Source organism: Nestor notabilis, unplaced genomic scaffold, assembly GCF_000696875.1.
Source record: "Nestor notabilis isolate BGI_N333 unplaced genomic scaffold, ASM69687v1 scaffold2385, whole genome shotgun sequence".
NCBI classification, from domain to species: domain Eukaryota; kingdom Metazoa; phylum Chordata; class Aves; order Psittaciformes; family Psittacidae; genus Nestor; species Nestor notabilis.
In genome coordinates, this window is record NW_009929649.1 from 118800 (window position 1) to 138069 (window position 19270).

Below are 19270 nucleotides of genomic sequence, written 5' to 3' on the forward strand. Positions count from 1 at the left end.
GGTGACTGGTGGCTGGGATCCTGCAGATAACTTACTCTGGCTTTATATCCAAACTGATTGCTTGGCCTGCTGGTGCTGAAAGGGATTGGTGGTGGGATATCCCAGGATGCCCTGTGGATGAGATCCCAGCTGGAAATGCTGCCCATAGGGAAGAGGGGCTGCAGTGTGAGTAGATGTGGTCTGAGCAAAGAGCTACTGGGCAAAATCTGCTTTGCTAAATGAATTTGCTGGCAGAGCCCAGGTCTCTGCAGTACGTCAGGGAAGCTCATTCAGAGCCATGGCATCCTTTGGCAGCTGGCCTCATACTTCTCAGGCAGGTGAGATGTTTTTTGTCTATGGATGCTTGGAGCTTAGCTGTAGCATGAGGGCAAAGTGCATGGTTTAAACCCTTTCTACTATGATATCTGCTGCTCTGGGATCAGCAAGTCTTGATTTTGGTCTGAGAGCACTCTGTTGCCACTTTCCAATTCCCTAACAGTGCCCTGGACAGTTATTACCATCCTATTTGCCAGCAGTGAGAAATTATTTATGAGGCCACTCAGGATGCTGCTATTACAGTACTCCTTCATGAGCAGGACTTTTGGGATAAAATCATCTCTTGTGTGGCTTAATGTCTGACTGTGAAAGAGTTGTCCCAGCCATGAGGCACCTGTAATTAATGGCCGGGGTGTGACTTCTGCAGAGGGAATGGTGGTCAGAGGAAAACCCAAGGCACTCGCTCTTGCTGGCATGCCATCCATGTCTCCTGCTCCTTGCCAAAAGCTGAAGGTGAGGAGTGAATGACAGACTATCACAAGGAAGCCATTTGGCCAGCGCTTTCATGAACACAGCCAGCCTATAGCTCTTGCTGCAGTGCACAACTAAGTGGAATGAAATCCATCTCTCTACTGAAAGCACGAGGGTGTTTGAGCTGCTGACACCTGCACATGCAGCAGCTCTTACCACTCACCCAGGCGATCCCGGCTGGGGCTGAGTTACTGCCCTGGGGTTTGAGTTGTGTCAGCCCCCTCCTGTGAATGATATCACCTGGGCTGGGGCCGGGCAGAAACGCAGCCTGTGCACTCCCTGAAGCACTGGGGCTTTTTGCTGGGACATTTGTCATTGGAGAGAGACCACAGTTGGAGCCTTTTGCCTGCCATTTGGAAATGAGTAACTGGTGAAAGCAGGGCAGGTTTGCAGGCAGCAAAGCCCCTCAGCAGATGTAGTGTCTAACCCCGATCCTGTGTCCACATCCCAGGTTCTTGATGAAGCCCTGAAGATTTGCAATTACATTTTCACCGTTATCTTTGTCCTGGAGTCTGTTTTCAAGCTTATTGCCTTTGGGTTTCGTCGCTTCTTCCAAGACAGGTAAAAAAAGCTTCATCTTCTGTGGGGGAAGTAGCAGGTTTCTGGAGGCAGCTGCCCAAATTCGGTGTCCTGGACCCTGATGCTTTTCCTGGTGACGTCAGTCTGACACGTGTGAATGCATTTTGGTGTGACTGGTTGAAACCTGGGTAGGTGGAGGCTTGGGATGTGATTTGGACAAAGGATCAGGCACGCCAAGGAGTGTGATTGCACCACTTTGGCCCTTGAGTGTGGACAAAATAGGAGTGAGAATCACACCAAGTGGCTGGTTCTCTTCTCACGCCAGTTGCATGTCCATATAATCAAGATGACCTTGACAAAATTTATGCCAAGAGAGAGAAGCTGGTCCTGATTTATGCAGAGGCAGATGCTGAGCAGCAGAAATCACTTCTTTTTCTAAATGTTCACTCTCTTACCTCACAAATACAGATTTTATGTCCTTGGTGAATCTTTCTCCTCTCAATTTTGCCTCCTTCAATGTTAATACCAAGAGCACTGGCACCAAGCAGGACTTGACATGAGCTGTTCAGCAGACGGGGGATGGTTCCATCCCTTTCCCCACATTTTGGGTGTCTGTGCTGGGATTATGCCTCTCTCTGATCTGGCCCAAATCCTCAGGGTCTTTCCTTCTCGCAGCATGATTTTTGTTGCATGGGCTGGACTGGAGGGGGGCTGGTTCTTTCTAGGGCTGAGGTCCATGAGTGTCATGTCTAGAAGTGGCCGGACAGATACCACAGCATCTCCCCTGACGTCAGCAGCCTCTGGGTAGAAAACTGCCCAGCTTTTGTCTCTGTTTCCCCTCAGTCAAGAATATCTTTGGAATTGGCTGATTTTCTAATGAGATGCATTAGTTATAATGATTTCATAACATAACTGCATCTGTATAATACCCTCAGAAAACTGCTGCAGATTCATTTGAGTGCTAGAACCATTGAAATGACTGGAATCTGTGTGAAACAAGCTACCTCCCCTTGCCAGCTTCTTGGTAGATGTTAAACTTCATTTTGTGTTGTCTCCAGATGGAACCAATTAGATCTGGCAATTGTGCTGCTGTCTATCATGGGCATCACTTTGGAAGAGATTGAGGTGAATGCTTCGCTACCGATTAACCCCACTATTATCCGAATCATGAGGGTTCTCAGGATTGCCCGAGGTGAGACAAATGAAGCAGAATTGACTTCTGTTTGAGGTGCAGGGTTCCCTCCAGGAGACAATGAAACATTAGCAAATGGTTCTGGGGCACATCCCCATCACAATGTGCATAGTTCTGGCAGCAACAGGCTGTAAACAAATAAAAGAACAATGGGGGAAAATACTTGCGAGGAGCCAAAAAGCTGAGACAACTGACCATGTGTTTCTATCTTAAGAGGACTTGAAGGCTGAGAGCTTAGAAATACAGGAGGAATAGCTGTGGCTGTAATTCCCAGAGATGAACCTGGAAAAAATATGCCAGTCAAATCAAAGTTGCGTCTAATGGGGATTAGAGGACACAAACTCAAGTACATTGGTGTTAAAAGACAAGCATCTAATAAGTTTAATTTCCCATGGGACTTTACATCTCACCACTTGGTGACAAAGCATTCCTCGTCACTCTGCATCCATCTGTCCCCTCAGACTTGTAACAACATGTACCCAAGTGGGGAAGCCAGCTTCTGCAGGGCCTGAGTTTTCAGAACAGGATGATGTCAGGTCCAAATGCTGAAGATGTAAAATATCAGTGCTCAGGCCCTTAATAAAGTACCCCCAGGCCCTCCTGAAGGGCAATGTTGTGCTCTGAGGCATAGTTGCTCTGATTGCAGCCCTCATCTAAGCAAAGAAGCTGGAGGAGAAATGAAATGCTGCTGTGTCTCAAGGTGGGGGGGAAAGAGTGGTTTTCAGTGCATTGGATACCTTTCAGAATTAAAAATACACATGGTTTCCAATCGGAAAGGCCACCGTCTGGAAGACATGTGTAAATCAGTGAATCATGTGTGAAAATGGGTAGCCTATGGAAGTGGGAAAGTAGTCCCAGGGCTGGAAAGTAACTGCTCATGATAACCAGAGGAAGGAGATGGGTCCAACATGGATAAAGTGGGGAAGGGAAAAGGAGGCAGAACGATAATGCTTTCTCCACATCTCAGGCTAGGTGATGCTGCTATTCATGGGATTTTGATAGTATCCAAGCAACCAGGAGCGATGTAAAAAGGCCAGGGATGATAGCAGCTAATGGAGAAGAGTTGACATGATTTCACATTTCTCTACCTATAATCTGTGGCTCCTGGGAGAGGGACTGAGTTTGTGCCTCCACGCTAACGCTGCCGTTACCATATTCCCAACGTGTTTTCCGCAGTGCTGAAGCTGCTGAAGATGGCTGTAGGGATGAGAGCCCTGCTGGACACCGTGATGCAAGCGCTGCCGCAGGTAACCCACTGCTGTATCAAACCACATCTCCTCTGGCCAGAGCTAATTTCCTATTGCAGAGGAATGCTAATCACTTTGTCTTTACTGTCATTAGAGAATCACATTTCCCTTCCGAAGCACAATCTGAGATACAGTCCTCACATTGAGGTCATTTTTCCCCTGAAGCAATTTAAGTTTTGGATTAAAGAATGCAGCAGGAAACAGGTCTGGAACAAAAAAATCAATGAATGTTCTTTTTTTTTTGTGTTTCCCCCCCTCCTTCCGTTTCTTTTTCTCTTTCCAGGTGGGGAATCTGGGTCTTCTCTTCATGTTGTTGTTTTTCATATTTGCAGCTCTTGGAGTGGAGCTGTTTGGAGACCTTGGTGAGTCTTCCCGTGCTGGTGGAAGGGGTGGGTGAGGTGGCTGAATGGGGGGTCTCATGACTGTGCTTGGTCCCACAGAGTGTGATGACACGCACCCCTGCGAGGGGCTGGGACGGCACGCCACATTCAGGAACTTTGGGATGGCTTTTCTGACCCTCTTCCGAGTATCCACAGGAGACAACTGGAATGGGATAATGAAGGTAAGACACCCATAAAAAAAGGAGTATTGCCTCTAATCGCTCACTTAGAAGCTGACCTGTCTGCTCCAGACTGGTACTGGTGCCCCGCCAGGACGCTCAAGTCCCGCATTGAGCTGGTCTCTTCATCCGTGCACTGGGATCTCATCTCAAGCAGCACAAATTCAGCTCAGTAATATGCACTGGTTTTATTTTTTTTACCTTTGTTGGTATTTACTTTGGTGTTTCGTTTTTGTTTTTGGGAAAACCCAGGTTTCTGAGAGAGTCTTTCTTACAGGACATCCACAAAGGCATGTTATTGTGAAGAAATCTGGTCTGTGAGAACTAGGGTGCTAGCTAGTCTGCAGGAATCACTTCTCTGTTCATTTCTAGCCTGTGGTATGTGTTAGGTGGACAAACTCTTAATGATGGGGTGTGAACTTGAAGAAAGAGTGACTGCACACCCAACTTCTGTGGGAAAATGGCGTGTGAACTTGAAGAAAGAGTTTCTGCAGGCCCAGCTGCTGTGGGATAGCTGGTGGGTTGTAGCTTTGCTCTAGATCTGTCTGCCACACTTGAGTATTTGTTATCTAACCTGCTAAAACAGCCTTTCCTTTAGGAGCAGCAGGGTGTTGATGTCTGTTGTTACACACGTCAAGGACAATTTCATCTGAGCCTGCTTGTGGTGATGAAACAGAAACCAAGTTTTAATGGCACGTATTTTGCTATTCTAGACATGGAATTTGCCCAATCCTGTCAGTTTTCTTCATGAAGGGAGGACCCATTGCAGCCAGATGACCAGATGCAGACTGAGGTCCATGCTGGAGCCCCTTCACATCCCTCCATCACTTCTCCCCTGTTTCTAGGACACGCTGCGGGACTGTGACCAGGAGTCCACCTGTTACAACACTGTCATCTCACCCATCTACTTCGTGTCCTTCGTGCTGACAGCCCAGTTTGTCCTGGTGAACGTGGTGATCGCTGTGCTCATGAAGCACTTGGAGGAGAGCAACAAGGAGGCAAAGGAGGAGGCAGAGCTGGAAGCGGAGCTGGAGATGGAAATGAAGACAATCACCCCTGGCCAACACAGCCCCTCGGACATCTTTGCGTGGACAGGCAGCACTGGTGGAGAGAGACCCGAGAGCCCTCGAGGATGTACCAATCCCATACAAATCAAGGTGGATTCTCAGCTCTCATTATTTTATCCTATGGTGAGAATCTCAGTTGGAGGGTGAAGAGGGCTTGAGCTGCATATTTGCTAGGGGGAGACGTGCACGAGCTGGTAGTGAAGGAGTGGGTATACTGTATGTCCAGGGCTTGTATTCCTCTCTGTCTGCTGACTGCTGTGTGGCTTGGGAACTGATGCTCCAGGTCCAGCCCACCTTGACGCATCTGTTTGGAGGTAGAGAGCTTTGCAATTAGTTCTGGAGATGTGCCCAAGCTGCCAAGTTCAGAGCTAGCTCCAAATTTGCTCTAATCCAGAGTCTGGGCTAGGTCCTTTGTGATAGCATAAATCATGAGCATAATGTGTTTGCTTTTCTAATGCAGATCGTGAACCACAACATAAAAGAGGAATAAAACTTGGCTAATCTTTGCTTAAGTATTAAATTTGTTTTATGTAACCTCAATTTAAAATCCATCCCCACTGTCAAGCTTGTAAGAAGAGATTATTTTAACAATAGAATAATCCAGAGGGGACTCAAACCTGAGCTCACCAGAACTGGTGGCAAAACTCCCACCAGCAGGAGCAGTGCCAGAGCAGGGCTGTAATGTGGTAGCTGCTACAAGCTGCAACAAGCCTCTCTAAAGCACAGTTTCTGGATGAAGACTCAGTTTGAGGAATGAGAGGGGTGAGGTCAAGACCCAGACAGGTCCTTCGAGAGGGAACAGATCTGGAATTATACAAGAAAAATGGTCCAGCTCTTTGGTTTAGGCTTAGCTGATTGCAAATCAGGTTAAACTCTACACAGACTTCATTAGCTTTTATTACATCATGATTTCACAACAGCATATCTTGGCCTCTGCCTGGGGTGGACTAATGAGTATTCTAATGCATGCAAAACTCATCTATGATCTTTAGTCCAAGGGTGAAAGAGAGTAAATCCCTGCTTAAGCTTTGTTTCAATTCCTAAGCTACTGGAAATTTCTGGTGCCATTAGGAGTCACTGAAGTCTGAGATGGAGGCCAAAGCTGCTCTTTGGCACAGGAAAAAGGAGTTCAGGGCACTATGGGGAAATCCAGATTTGCTACGTCCTCTAGGAAGAAACAGCGTGTCCCAGCTGTGGTTGTACATGTTGAGCAGAGTATTGGCAAGCTGTCCTCGGCACTCTTGTCCTGCATCAGTCCTCACACTGGCAAAAAGAGAAATTGCAAAATTGCAAGACAAATCAGAGGGAAGGATACCCTCAGCTCTTCAGGCTGTTAAACCTGCCCTCTCGGAAGGTGGCTTTGGAAAGGGCTTATTCTGGTCATAATCTCCAGAGTGTGATTCTTGCTCTTTCACTCGAAAGAGAAGCCTCAAAACCCTCCAGATTTTATTCTATTTATTCTCCCAGCCAAGATCTTCAGGACAAATCTGATGCTTGAGCACGAGAGCAGAGGAATATAATTCCCAGGACGTGACCCTGCAAGGATATGTGGTTAGCATGCTTCTTTGCTTGCCTATTCCCCAGGATTTTTGCACCATGTGCTGTTTGACTGTAACGATGGTCCTCATTTCATTGTATGTAGTAGGCATTCCCTACATGAAAGGTGCAACCCTTAAATTGCTCCCATGCTGCCTGCAAAAGCCAGACCTGCTCTGTATAACCTCCCATGTCTGTGCTGTGGCCAGCTGGTTTGAAGTTGGCCAGGACAACTGAGGCACCTCAACCCATGTCTGGTACATGAATTAGTCGCCTGATGTCTGTCCATCCTGATCAGCTGCAGCTTTCGTGGACAGGATGCTCAGCTTCTCTTCAAGTCAGGTTATTTTAATTGATTTTAATTGATGTGACCTCTGGATATGGATTTAGGTGTCAAGTATTGGGTCCTCTTGATCACAGATGTGGTCAATGGGTATAGAAACTTGACAGCAGTAGTGTTCACAGCACCAGGTACCAAGATGCTGCTCTACCAGCCCCATTTATACAGCTCAGATCAGTAGCTGGCCGTATTCGCAGAGAGCAAGAGCTGCCCCCAGGAGGGTCTGAGAAAGCTGTCACTGCTCACCGTGATATTACTGCACTGTTCTCTCTCCTCTCCTGCTTCATCTCTCCTGTCCTGTTGTTTCTGTTCCTGCTGTTCATCCCTGTCTTTCCGCCCCCATTCTGTATTTTCCCCCTTTTGTTCATTGGATTTTATACACTGTCCTTTTTTCTTTCCATCTCTGTCCCTTGCTTTTTTCCTCTCTTTTTGGCTTGCTCTCTCCTCCTGCATGTTATACACCACCCCTCCTAGGAAAGGCACTTGTTTGATACCATATCACTGCTGATCCAGGGATCTCTGGAAGGAGAGCTGAAGCTGATGGACAACCTGTCAGGCTCTGTGTACCATCATTATGCCCTCCCAGCTCCCGAATATTACAACTCTGAGAACCAGGTTAATATTCCTAATTTCCTGCAAAATTTCCATCCAAACTCAATGTGACTGAGACTTTCAGTAGAGAGTTAACGTTCTTTATGTAATGTAGTCACAGGGATGTTGAAGCATAAGTCATTTTGACTTTTTCTGTGGGAGTTGAGATAATGTCTTGGTTAATGATGTTGTATATCAACGCAAGATGAAAAGTACAGGCTCTGAGTTTCCCTCTCCAACACAGTAAGAAGTTTTACATTGGAATTTACTTTTCAGGAGTGTTGTAGGGAAAATATACAAAATCCTGTCTCCATCCTTCAGTGGGGTTCTTGTATTTGGCTTCTTGTTCCCAACCAGGGCTCCATAGCAATGGCAGGACACATCTGCAGAGCCTCGAGTATGGTGTGAGGTTTTCCCAAAGCCTGAGCGGGTGGGGAACATAAAATACTCTTTACATTCTGTGCCTACTTACACTGCATGAAAATCCAGTTTCAAGTGATTTTCCTAAAGAGGCTTTTTGCAAGTGGGTCGTTGTAAACTAGATCCTCATCTCTGATCTAAACTGACTTTAGAAGGCGAGGCAGCCCTTAATGATGTACTTAAGCAATGGTGTGCTCCAGTGCTTTCTTGGGCAGGGGCTGTAATGCTTGCTTGAAATTAGTTCGTTTACTTCTCAGGATAAAATACCTACTTTCTCAAGCGTGTTATTCTTTAGAGCAAACATTTCCCCTAAATCTCAGCAGTAACCATAATAATAATTCAAGCATACCTATTTTTCCCTGCAGTTGGAATTGAGCAAATTCCATATTCCTTGATATATTTTTTTTCTCCCTTTCTGGCTAAAAATAGCAGTTTTCTTGTTAAATCAGTGTGCTTGTTTATGAGCTCACTGACACTAAATTATCCAACTCAGTGGTTCATTAGAGGAAAGGAACAAGCTCAGGTAAAATGAAATCCTACTGCAGGTATTTATATAGCAGGATAATATGTCTCCCTCTGATTGCTGTGTATCGCTTTCCAGAATGAGGTCTATTAAGCTATAGAGGAAGTGGTTGCCTCTAAGAACTGCCAGAGGAATAGAAACAGTAGCTTTGGCAGGGAAGGCAGAGGGTCAGTGCAAAACTCAGCGAGAGCTGTTTGGAAATCTGTTGTCACAACATTTTTCAATGGGAAGTGCTGCTGCAGCAAAAAAAGGGGTTTGACGTTTTTGTAATGAAAAAAAAACTTCATGTTCCAGTTTGGCTTTTTCTTTCAAAATTTAAACTTGGGGTTTTTTTTCCCCCCTTCCCTGTAATTAAAACCTCTATAAATCAGTTGAACGTTCCCAACAAAATGTTTTGACGGCTTCAAACTCAATTTTGGGAGCACAGAGGCTGAAGAGGGAATTTGATGTTTTGTTTACATTTTGGCTTTTCTGTTCACACCATTTGTCATGTTCTGAGGCAAGTCAGGAATTTAGAGCAGCACTGGGACTTGCTGAAAGATACCTGATTAATCGCAGCTCCAGCAGAGCAGCTCCACCAGGCAGGAGCTGTCGGAGTCCACCAGGCTTTAGCATAGCCTTTCCCCACACGCCTGGGCTCCAGTCGGTGCCTTCCCATTAGGAATCACTGTCCTTGTCTGGCAGCCTTTGCAGCAATACCTTTTTGGGGAGCCTCCTGTGATATCAGGAGCTCCTTCAAAGCATCTCTCTTATCCACTGCCAGCAGATGACTGTGTTAGAGGAGATATCAAACCCAAGGTTAGATGAGAGGAGCCCGACCCTCTTATCTCAGCTGAAGTTTTGAGCCTCTCAGGATTCACTCATCACTGGGTTTATTTCACCCTACTGGTGCCATTTCTAAGAGTGAGGAAATCCAGCCCTTTGACAACTTCGATGCAGCAGATCTGGGCCTCTGTGGTTTCTCTTGGAAGATATATTGTTGTTGAAAGACTTTTCAAGCATAGAGGATAGGAAAAAAAATGCACAGTGAGAAATGGAAAGGAAGCACCTGGCACTTGTCCAGACCAGGCGGCCCCTCAGGCGTGAGCCACATCTGGAGGATACCTGATGAAATGCTGCCCCAGTGCCCTGGGCACCAGCCTTGGACACATACCCAGGGTGAGGATCTGGGGAGGGCTGAGCCTGCACTTGAGGGCAAACATCCCTCCTTGCAGTGCCTGGCAGCAGGGATGCTGCTCAGGGGGAGATGCTGCAGTCTCCTTTTCCCCTTCCTCTCCAAAACCACAGGTTATGTTTCATATTTCTTATGTAACAAGCCCTGTGTCTAGGGATAGAGCTTCATCAGCATGTTGGTAAAGATTTTTTTATCAGTTATTTGAATGCCTTCAGCAGGGACACGTTCATGCAAGACACATCAGTACAGAGTTTGCCCAGAGCTGAAGGAGGCTGGTGGGGCCAGGGCTGGGGCAGCATTTGGGAGGCTGAAAGACAGACAGCTCTTTTAGTAGGACAGTTATTGGTGCTCACCCAGGCACTCGAGGCTATTTAGCAGACCAAAAACCACTGAAGGCACCAGGAAGGCATTTGCTGACTGAAATCAAACCTGAAGTTTCTCCCTGTCCCTGTTTAGCCATTAGGAACTTAATTATGGTCCCACCTGCCTCCTGGGAAGGGGGATGTCCCCATACCCTCCTTGGAGTGCAGGGAAGGGCATGCTCTGCACCCAACTTGCAAAATGATTTTGGCAAATCTTTGTGGACTCAATTGGATTAGCCTAGAAGCCAAGAGAACAATGTGGTTATGAGGTAGGAACAAGTTCAGAGAAGTCTGAAGACCTTGAAACCTCTTGTGTTTGATTATAGCCAAGAGGCTAAATCTGTCTAGTACAAAAAGTAATGTTACTTTTGCTTCTTCATCTAGACAGGAGAACAGCAAAATACAATGTTAGCATTAGTGTATGGTTTTAAACTCCCTCCCAGATCGTTGGTAAGCATTTAAGTGTGAATGTCCCACTCTTCTTTTTTTCCATTCCTTTGTTATATTTCATTTCTTTAAATTTCTGTCCCCAATAACAATGTGCATGATGTAGCTTCTCCTACTGCAGGCTTATTGCTTTAGTGTCTTGAAGTATGTAGATTATGATACTTTTTTGTTTTCTTTCTTTTCCAAAAGATTTGTTGTCCTGGTTTCTTATGCTTAATCATCTCTCCCTTTAGATCCCTCTAGCTGAGATGGAGGCTCTGTCTCTGACGTCAGATATTCTCTCTGAAAAGTCCTGGTCCTTAGCTCTGACGGATGACTCTTTTCCTGATGATACTAACACACACTTACTTAATGCTCTGGAAAGCAATGTACATACACTGGTCGCTGTATAGTCTGATGTTTACAGGGTTCGAAATACTGCTTCCACCTCCCTACACCTGCCTAATGGCATTTTCCATTCAAGCCCGTTTCCAAATAACACCAACCTTTCCCCTGAACAGGACGTTGTCCTTAATGCCATTAGGTCCTGGGTTGTTACCACTCTTGTCCACAAACTTGGCTCCCTGTGAGGAACAAGTAATTATTCCTATTTTTTCCTTTGGTGTCTTATGTAAAAACAGGGTGTTTTCTACAAGTAAAATAAATAGTAAAAGAATGCTTTGGAAAGCAACAAGGTTGAAATTTCCTCCCCATCTGAAACAAATCAGTGATGCTGTGTGGAAGAGACACCCACGAGCTAATGGCTCGTGTCCTCTGCTGAGGGATCATCTCCAACCCTTTGGTTTGTACTGGATTTTTGTCATTATGAACACAGGCACCACAAGGCTTTTTGTGTGATTGGTGCCAGACTGTTTGTTTTACAAATATCAGATGGGGATGTCTCTGAGATGCTGCTTGTTTTGTGAATTCTTACTAGCAGCCATCAAGCCAAAAAGCCAAAATAACGTCTGGACTCCTCTGTGTCTTTTTGAATGAAATAACCAGTATTTTGAACCCTGCCTTAACCATCTCCTCTTTGAAACATTAGACATTTTTAGCTGTGTAGCAGTCAAGTGCTTTTTTTCTGCTGTACAACAGACATAACTCCCTTTCCAACATTTTTGGACCATTCTTGTTTTCTTTGTTGTTGTTCATGTACTTGCCTTTGGATGTTTGTGTTGTTGATAAATTTTCTACCATTCGAGTCGACTGTCATCCTAATAGCACTTATTTGGGAAACACCTCTTAAACCGTGACAATATTTCCCATCATGCTTCATGGCATCAAGTGCCAAAGCTTTTGTGAACTATGTTTAGCATTCGTAGGGGCCTTTTTGTTTCAAAATCAGCCTGGAGAGCTGGGCTGAGGTTAGACAAAGCTGTTTGACAGCAAAGCACTCCCAAGGGTATAACCGAGAGATGATTTCTCTCCATAAAATGAAAAACAAATCCAGGTCGAACAAAGTGTTTTGTGAATTTGTGTCAATACCAACAAAGTCAAAACAGTTTCCCAAACTCCTGAAACGCTGCAAGTTTTCACTGAGAACTTTTCTAAATGCAGCATTTTTACACTTCGTTTAGACACAGCTTTAGCTGAAAACTATCTCAGAATGTTTTGTTTGACTCAAAATAAATTTGGGTTGGGATTTATGGGTTGTTTCTTTTTTCATTCATGGAAAACTCAGATTTGATTTTCAGTCAAGCCAAAACAACGTGTTTTCCAAACCTAGCAGTGAACCAAACAGTCATGTGCTTCCGCTGCTCTGTTTGTGAGCTGGGCTCAGATCATTCTGCAGCCATTGGTTTTCATGAAGTTCACTCATGAGATTTCTCTTGAGATGATCAGAAAGTGGAAACGAGCCCGCTGCGGTATTGGGATCTGTCAATGAACCTAAAGGTTCATTAAAGGTTCGTTTGGATAGGATCTCGAAGCCAAATTCTCGTGTTCAGATCCAAATGGTTTTGAATTTGAAACCTCAGGTTTCAGGCCATCTTTTCTGCTTTAAGCTAAATAATGCGAAACCCAAATAGCATAAACATGCTGCTCAGAAGGTGAAGGAAGGAAGGAACAGAGATGTCCCCAGAAGCCACGTCTCAGCTTTAGCAGCACAGGTTTCTCTCTCCTTCCCCGCGCTGTATCAGGAGACTGCAGTCTCTCTTATCTAGGCTGTATCCAGGCTATATCCAAATCAGCAGGTTCCCGAGGACTGAAACTAATGCTGCATGACAGTGCAGATCCATTTCCTCCACTAAATTTACAACAGTGGTTTTCCTTTATTTTCCTTTTCTTCTTTATTCCTCATTATTTTTTTCCTTTTTGTAAATTCTTTTGTATCTCATCATGTTTCTTGTGCAAACAAAAGGCCATGGTGAAATTTTGGTTTTATGACTGAAGGATAAAATTGGGGAAAAAAAATCTCAGTGTTGATTTCAGCAAACCTGTAATGCACTGAGTGAAGGGAAGATTTGTCAGAAAATAAGATTAAAAGTTCCCCAAAATTGATCAGCAATATACTGTATCAGACTGCAGTGTCATATCTTATTTCTGTGTTTTTCAATGGAGACCTTTTAAAGATGAAATAATTCTTTCATTAGAAATACCCAGGGAAGCTGACTTTGCTTCCTTTTTTGTTAAGACTGTCCAACATAATAACACCCAAGAACATTTCTGGGATGGAGATACTTCCTCATGAAATCAGACCTGAATCCACTTCATTCGATACTGCCTCTGGAGCTGCCCATTCCAAAAGTCTCTTTGGCTGTAAAAACTCCACAGTCAACATACATACAATAACCTTTGCTTGCATTAGATCCCTTCTAATTAGAGAAGGGCTTTAACCCTGAAGCAGTAGGTTTATATATCCCTTTCAATAAAATGGGTTTAGTTACTCATTATGTGAGAAGGAAAACCAATAAAACTGTGCTGGGAGCCAGACTAGAGAGTATTTTCTGTAAACTAGTTCCTGCATTTGGTTTTGTTTTCTTTTCTCTTATTGTTAGAAGAGGAAACTCCTCACCTTTGCAAAAGTCTGACTTGCTGATGAGGGCACATAGAGAGAGCTTTACTTTTATTGCAGAGGATCAAAGTTATGCAAAGCATGTGACCTTTGCTGGCCTTGAGGCATGATGCCTTCTTTGCATACCCCTGAAATAGTCATGGTTTATTACTACAGTGTTGCTTCCTCTGTTTCTGTGGTTCATTCTGTGTGACAATTTATTGACAATACAAAACGAGGGGTAGAGCTTCCTGGTAGATCCATTCGTGCAACCTGTACATACTGATGATGTGCATGCCCATCGTGCCATACTGATTGCAGTGGCTGTCGCTAGCATTTCTGGGCACTTCTCCTCTTCCCATCCCATCATGTCTTCCTTCCTCACTGTTCTTTTCCCCTTAGACTGATCTCCGCTCCAAAGACGACACGCTGACCCTGTCTCCCAGCAAGGACTTGCTGAGCGTGAGGAAACCTTCAGTGGGGCGCACACACTCTTTGCCAAATGACAGCTATATGTTCCAGCCACCGTACTCCAGTCCCTGCCCTGCTTCCCTGGGTGAGAGGAATCCGGCACATCACAAGTCCCAGTCAGGTATGTGTCTGTCAGCTGGGAGAGGAGCAGGAGTTTCCAATACAAAGCAATAGCTGGGATTTTCAAAGCTATTCAGTAGGAGGCAGCAAATTGCCATTGGCAATTGGCCATTGCCATTGGTTTCCAATGAGCTAGTGGTGCTCAGATCTATGGAATGGCTTTGCAGAGACCCTCCACAACGTGTGAAATCCAGGCTGTTAAAGATAACTCCTTTCCTCTGACCTTTTTATTTGGCAGTGTGACAGTGAGAAGTTGGCCTGGCTCAATGCTGATCATCGCCCTGCCTGGTTCCCTGAAGGTTAAGTCCTTACAGTCCTTACAGCCTGGGCTCCATCCATCTCAGCAGAGCTAGCTATGGCCCCAGAGCAGAAATCCCAGCAGAAGGATATTTCCTCATGTCTGTTGTTTTTTGCAGCAGTACCTATTCTTGCAGATTTTGGAAGCTTTATATGGGAACATCCGTGAAATATAGGAAAATGGTGCCTCTAAACGCCTGCAAAATGAACATAAATGTGCTGAATTGAGAGAGATCTCAGTGTGAGATGAATGGAAAATAGGAGTGCAGAATTGTTCTTCCCAGTGTGAGTGGCTGGGATATACACTTTACAGCTAAATTTGGAGATATTCTTAGATACAGTGTGCTGCAGATACCAAGGGCTCACCCTCTACATGCACCTCTGTACTTGTACTTGCAGGTGCCTCCTGGTGCTTATCAATGTGCTTTCATTTACTCTAATTTCTAGGGGTTACCTTCTGCTGGTAAATGAATGGAGCTGTCTTTAATTCTTCTGCACATGCCATCATTTTAGACATTTGTCACAGATAAGACAGAGAAGTTTTTACAAGTATTGACATTTGAAAGCCTCTAAAGCAGAACATAATTTCAGCCCTGTTCGGAATGGGAGGAGATTTGAATAGATTAGAAATAAGATGTTGAAATTTGCATAGTAATAAGAATCTGGATGAATAGCGACTGTTGAACAGCAGCAAAAATGCGGACACAATGGAGGAAGATGAATCTGGAGTTGTGAGAAATCACTGCCATAATACAGGATTTTCAAGGTCAAGAGCTGTCCTTTGAAGAACCCGTTTGCGCATAATGCAAAAGGTGCAGCTAAAATCCTGGTCAAATCCCACAGAGCCAATAGCAAGGCTCCCATTGCCTTCAGTGGAGCCAGAATTCGTGGTTCTCTGTAACAGCTGAGAAATTCCTTATACTTACAATCCCAGAGAATTCCCAAAAGCATTCTGTTTGTTACAGAAGGAGTTTCCAGTGCTTCATTTTTGACCCTTAATTCAGATGCATTTGTCCTGTCTTCAACAAACACATCAGCTTGACCAAAAAGTGGGTAATTTCTGAGTCCCTTCTTTCTTCAAGATGAATAGCCCCACCTGACAGCCCTGGCCTGGGGAGGGCAGGCATTGCACCCTTGTGAATCCACAGGAAAAACTCTCCCACTGAGATGCAGGAAAGGTGATGTCTTATTCAGAACCACATTAAGCAATTAAACCTTTTGCCTTTTTCTTCTGCTGCTGAAATTCCAAACATCTTAAGCAGGCCAAAGTGCTCAGAGACGGGTAAGGTGCCCAAATCTTGGTGTACACATCTTTGTCCTGTTCCACCTCCAATGTCACTGCTTTTCAGGGTGGGGGAAGTCACCCCTACCCGTTTACAGTTTGTAATATTATAAAGTGCTGTGAAGATAGCAGGAGGTGCCAGGCGCCTCTAATAAATCACCCTCATCACCCAAGTAAGCTGTAATATTTCAAGCTGAGAAAGGTTTTGTTGTCAGAAACACTGGCACTTGCAGGAGGTATTTGTTTGAATACTCCTTCATAATAGGGCTGTTGTTCTGGGAAACATTCCAGGACAAATGAGATTCTCTGGGATGCAGGCCAGGTTAAATGAATTGTTTTGAGAAAAGTTGAGCCTGGTTTTGGTGGGGGGGGAGCATGCCGAGTTCCAAATCTTTTAGAAGAAATAGCCAGCAACCACAAAGGGTCAGGAAGAGGCTGGGGAGTATGTGTTTCCTTCTCTTGGGATGCTTTGGAAAACGAGCCTTGAAAGCTGCCAGGTGCCATTCCTTTTTGCTTCATATCCAGTGTGCGTGCTGGTTTTGAGATCCCAGCAACTGGCCTCATACTCTCAGGTATGGACACATCCTTTTCTGGAGTCTTACAAAGTCAGATCCTTACGGTGTTGAGATGTGTGGATGCCTTCAAAGTTATTGGCCCTGAAGCAGGGATGTAGAATTTGCCAGTCAGGATGAACTTCTAGTTCCTAATCTTCTGTTCTCAACAGGAGCTAGTCCCATTTGTATCAGGGGACAATGCCAAGAAAAATGAAATAATAGACACTTTTGGAATAATTTATTAGTAAGTTGGAGTTTTTTCCCAATCGTGGAGAGCCAGTTGCTGAATTCAGTGGTTTTGCCATGCCTGTCTGGTCCAAGGTGCAACAGAGCAGTGTTTTGTGAAAGGTCATTGAGATTAGGACACAATCGACAGAGGAATATCACGTTTCTGTCTCTTCTCCCCCTTGCAAGGTTCCAAGGCATCGGTGCAGTCACAGCCAGCAGACACCAGCTCTCTCCTACAAATTCCTAAAGACCATTTTCACCACATGAGAGCTCATGACTATTTGGTGAGGGAGAGCAAGCCCCAGGTTTCCCAGCAGGTTCACTCTCCTTCTGCTGAAAGGCTGCTCCGCAGACAGGTAAGCAGACTTATGATCATGAACCCGCAGAGGTTTTCTACTGTTGCGTTTCCAGGTTAACCATGCTTTAAATTCAAGGAGGGATTCACAGAGAAACCTCAGGAGAACTGTAATTCTCCTACAGGAATAACTAAAAGGTTGATGGATTTTGATCTGAAAGCCATCCAGGAGTCTCCAAAGAATGTGCATGATGAGTATCATCTCCTTTGGCAACGTGCCTAAATGTTCTCCACATTGCTAGCGCTTGGTTTTCTTTTTCTTTCAGTCCTCTTCATAAATGCAGCCAAATGCTCCCCAGGGGCTCATTGGGGTTAAGGAACTAATTCTTGACTGCTGTGATTTTCTCAGTGCTTGAAAGGACACAGGGACTGCAAACTTCATCCCAGGTCTCCCTTCCTCTGGCTCCTCTGGTTTCTTGAAAGGGGAAAACTCTAAAGGAAGCAGGGTATTTCATATGAAAAGCCATCATGTTTTTTACAGCAAGAATTGAAAATTTTCAATCTCCTGTGTGCTTGTGAAAAGCTTGAGTATACGCAGAACAGAACGTATTCTATTTTGCAACTGGTTTTCTCTCTGGGTTTTGCCTGGCATTGATTTAAATTCTGATTCAATTAAAGATCTAAGAGATCTAATCAAAGATTCCAGCCTGGTTGATTGGAAGCATAAGTTTAAATTTATCTTCTTAAGTAAAATGTTTAAAATTTTGTGCTTCACTCTCAAATTTTAAGCATACTTCCTTGTGCAGCTGGATCAGGACCAGAGGCACATCTGATTCCCAAACTCTGCTTTCTTCAGTAGTTTCATGCCTGATTTTATATACACAGAATAGATCGGTTCTATTCTTTTCCAAAGCAATTTCTTACCTGCATGAAATATTCCCATTTCTTTGATCTTTTAATCAACTTTGACAAATGAGACAGTTGATTCATTAAGGTCTAAAAAATGAATGTGAAGTACCAAGGTTAACAATTACATTAGTCTGTAATACTAAATTGACATAAGAAATTCCTAGCATGTATTCCTCTGCACAGGGCTGGCCAGCTACCCCGACCACTGCTAATGGGGAAACTAAGTGATGTCATGATTCTAGTTCATAACAGTGCTCTCTTGCTTTCTAATGAATAACAGACCCTTCCTTCTGAACAGATCTATCTATAATAAATTACCATGTTAGCCATCTTCCTCAGCCTAATTTTGTTCATATCTTTGAAGGCTGCTTCTTCTCAGCCTTTTCATGTATATGTTAATTTATTCCCCTTCCACCCCTCTCTGCACATGCAGTGACAGAAGCATGCTCTTGAAATGAGATTTCAGAGAGAAAAAAGCTTTGGGACAGTGAGCAGATAGGGTCCATAGGCCACAGAGGTTAGTGAGGTGTTGCTTTGGGCACGCTTCCAGGTATCAGGGAGCTCCCACTGCGGCTAATGGGAGCATTAAGGTTGTTCTGGCAATGGAGCAGTATTGCTGTTACTGTTAATTGCAGTCTAGATGGCCAAACACTGTGAAACTTAGTCCTTAAAGAAGTAAAATTCCCTTTACACCCCTAACACTTCTGCTTGCTCGTGCTCTCTGCTTGTCTCCTTTTATTGCCACCACTAATTTGTTACTAGCACATCATAGTAGCCCAAACTAGCAAAGCATTTTGGTTTGCAGTGCCCATTTTTTCCTTATTGTTACATATATTGCATGTAATTCTGATTTCTTTTCTTTCTTTTCTTTCTTTCCTTTCCCCTTTATCACCCTCTCTTTTCCTAAATCTGTGTATAGATAAATCTGGTCCACCACATACCTGGTCCATGCACTTTCCTCCATCATTGAAACCTGTGTGTTTAACCTCCCTTTCCCTCCAGAGTGCTGGAGAGTGAACAACATCCCCACAGTAACGTGCAGTTTAAACTCTGGAATGTCTGACAATTAGTGATGCACTCACAGATGAAGACGAGGGGATCGGATGCTCTCAGAGAACATTCCCTGCTGAGGAACACGCTCCTTGGCAGTGCATTGCACAAAAGCTTTTCTCCAAGGGAACGCTACCTGAAATTGAAACTATATTGATTTTCTGGTTCCAGGAATGTGTATCCAAGGTGTAGTCCACTCCAAGCTGTGGCTACTACAGGTGTACACCCCCATGGGATGGCAGAGGGTCCTTTTATTTTCAAACAAACCAGTAAAACATTTGTACAAACAGTTACTACTAACAGCTACCAAAGATGCTGGTATTGTAG

General features: G+C 44.4%; 1 protein-coding gene across 1 annotated transcript in view; it reads left to right on the forward strand.

Annotated features, from left to right (window-relative positions):
• The window catches only part of CACNA1G (calcium channel, voltage-dependent, T type, alpha 1G subunit), a 96090-nt gene that overhangs the window by 74537 nt on the left and 2283 nt on the right, over positions 1-19270 (forward strand). The window contains exons 29-37 of the mRNA XM_010015073.1: positions 1238-1347; positions 2364-2497; positions 3674-3744; positions 4028-4106; positions 4185-4306; positions 5149-5493; positions 7721-7861; positions 14140-14329; positions 16876-17045. Coding sequence (XP_010013375.1) covers positions 1238-1347; positions 2364-2497; positions 3674-3744; positions 4028-4106; positions 4185-4306; positions 5149-5493; positions 7721-7861; positions 14140-14329; positions 16876-17045 — 1362 coding nt within the window. The remainder of the gene's footprint in view (positions 1-1237; positions 1348-2363; positions 2498-3673; positions 3745-4027; positions 4107-4184; positions 4307-5148; positions 5494-7720; positions 7862-14139; positions 14330-16875; positions 17046-19270) is intronic.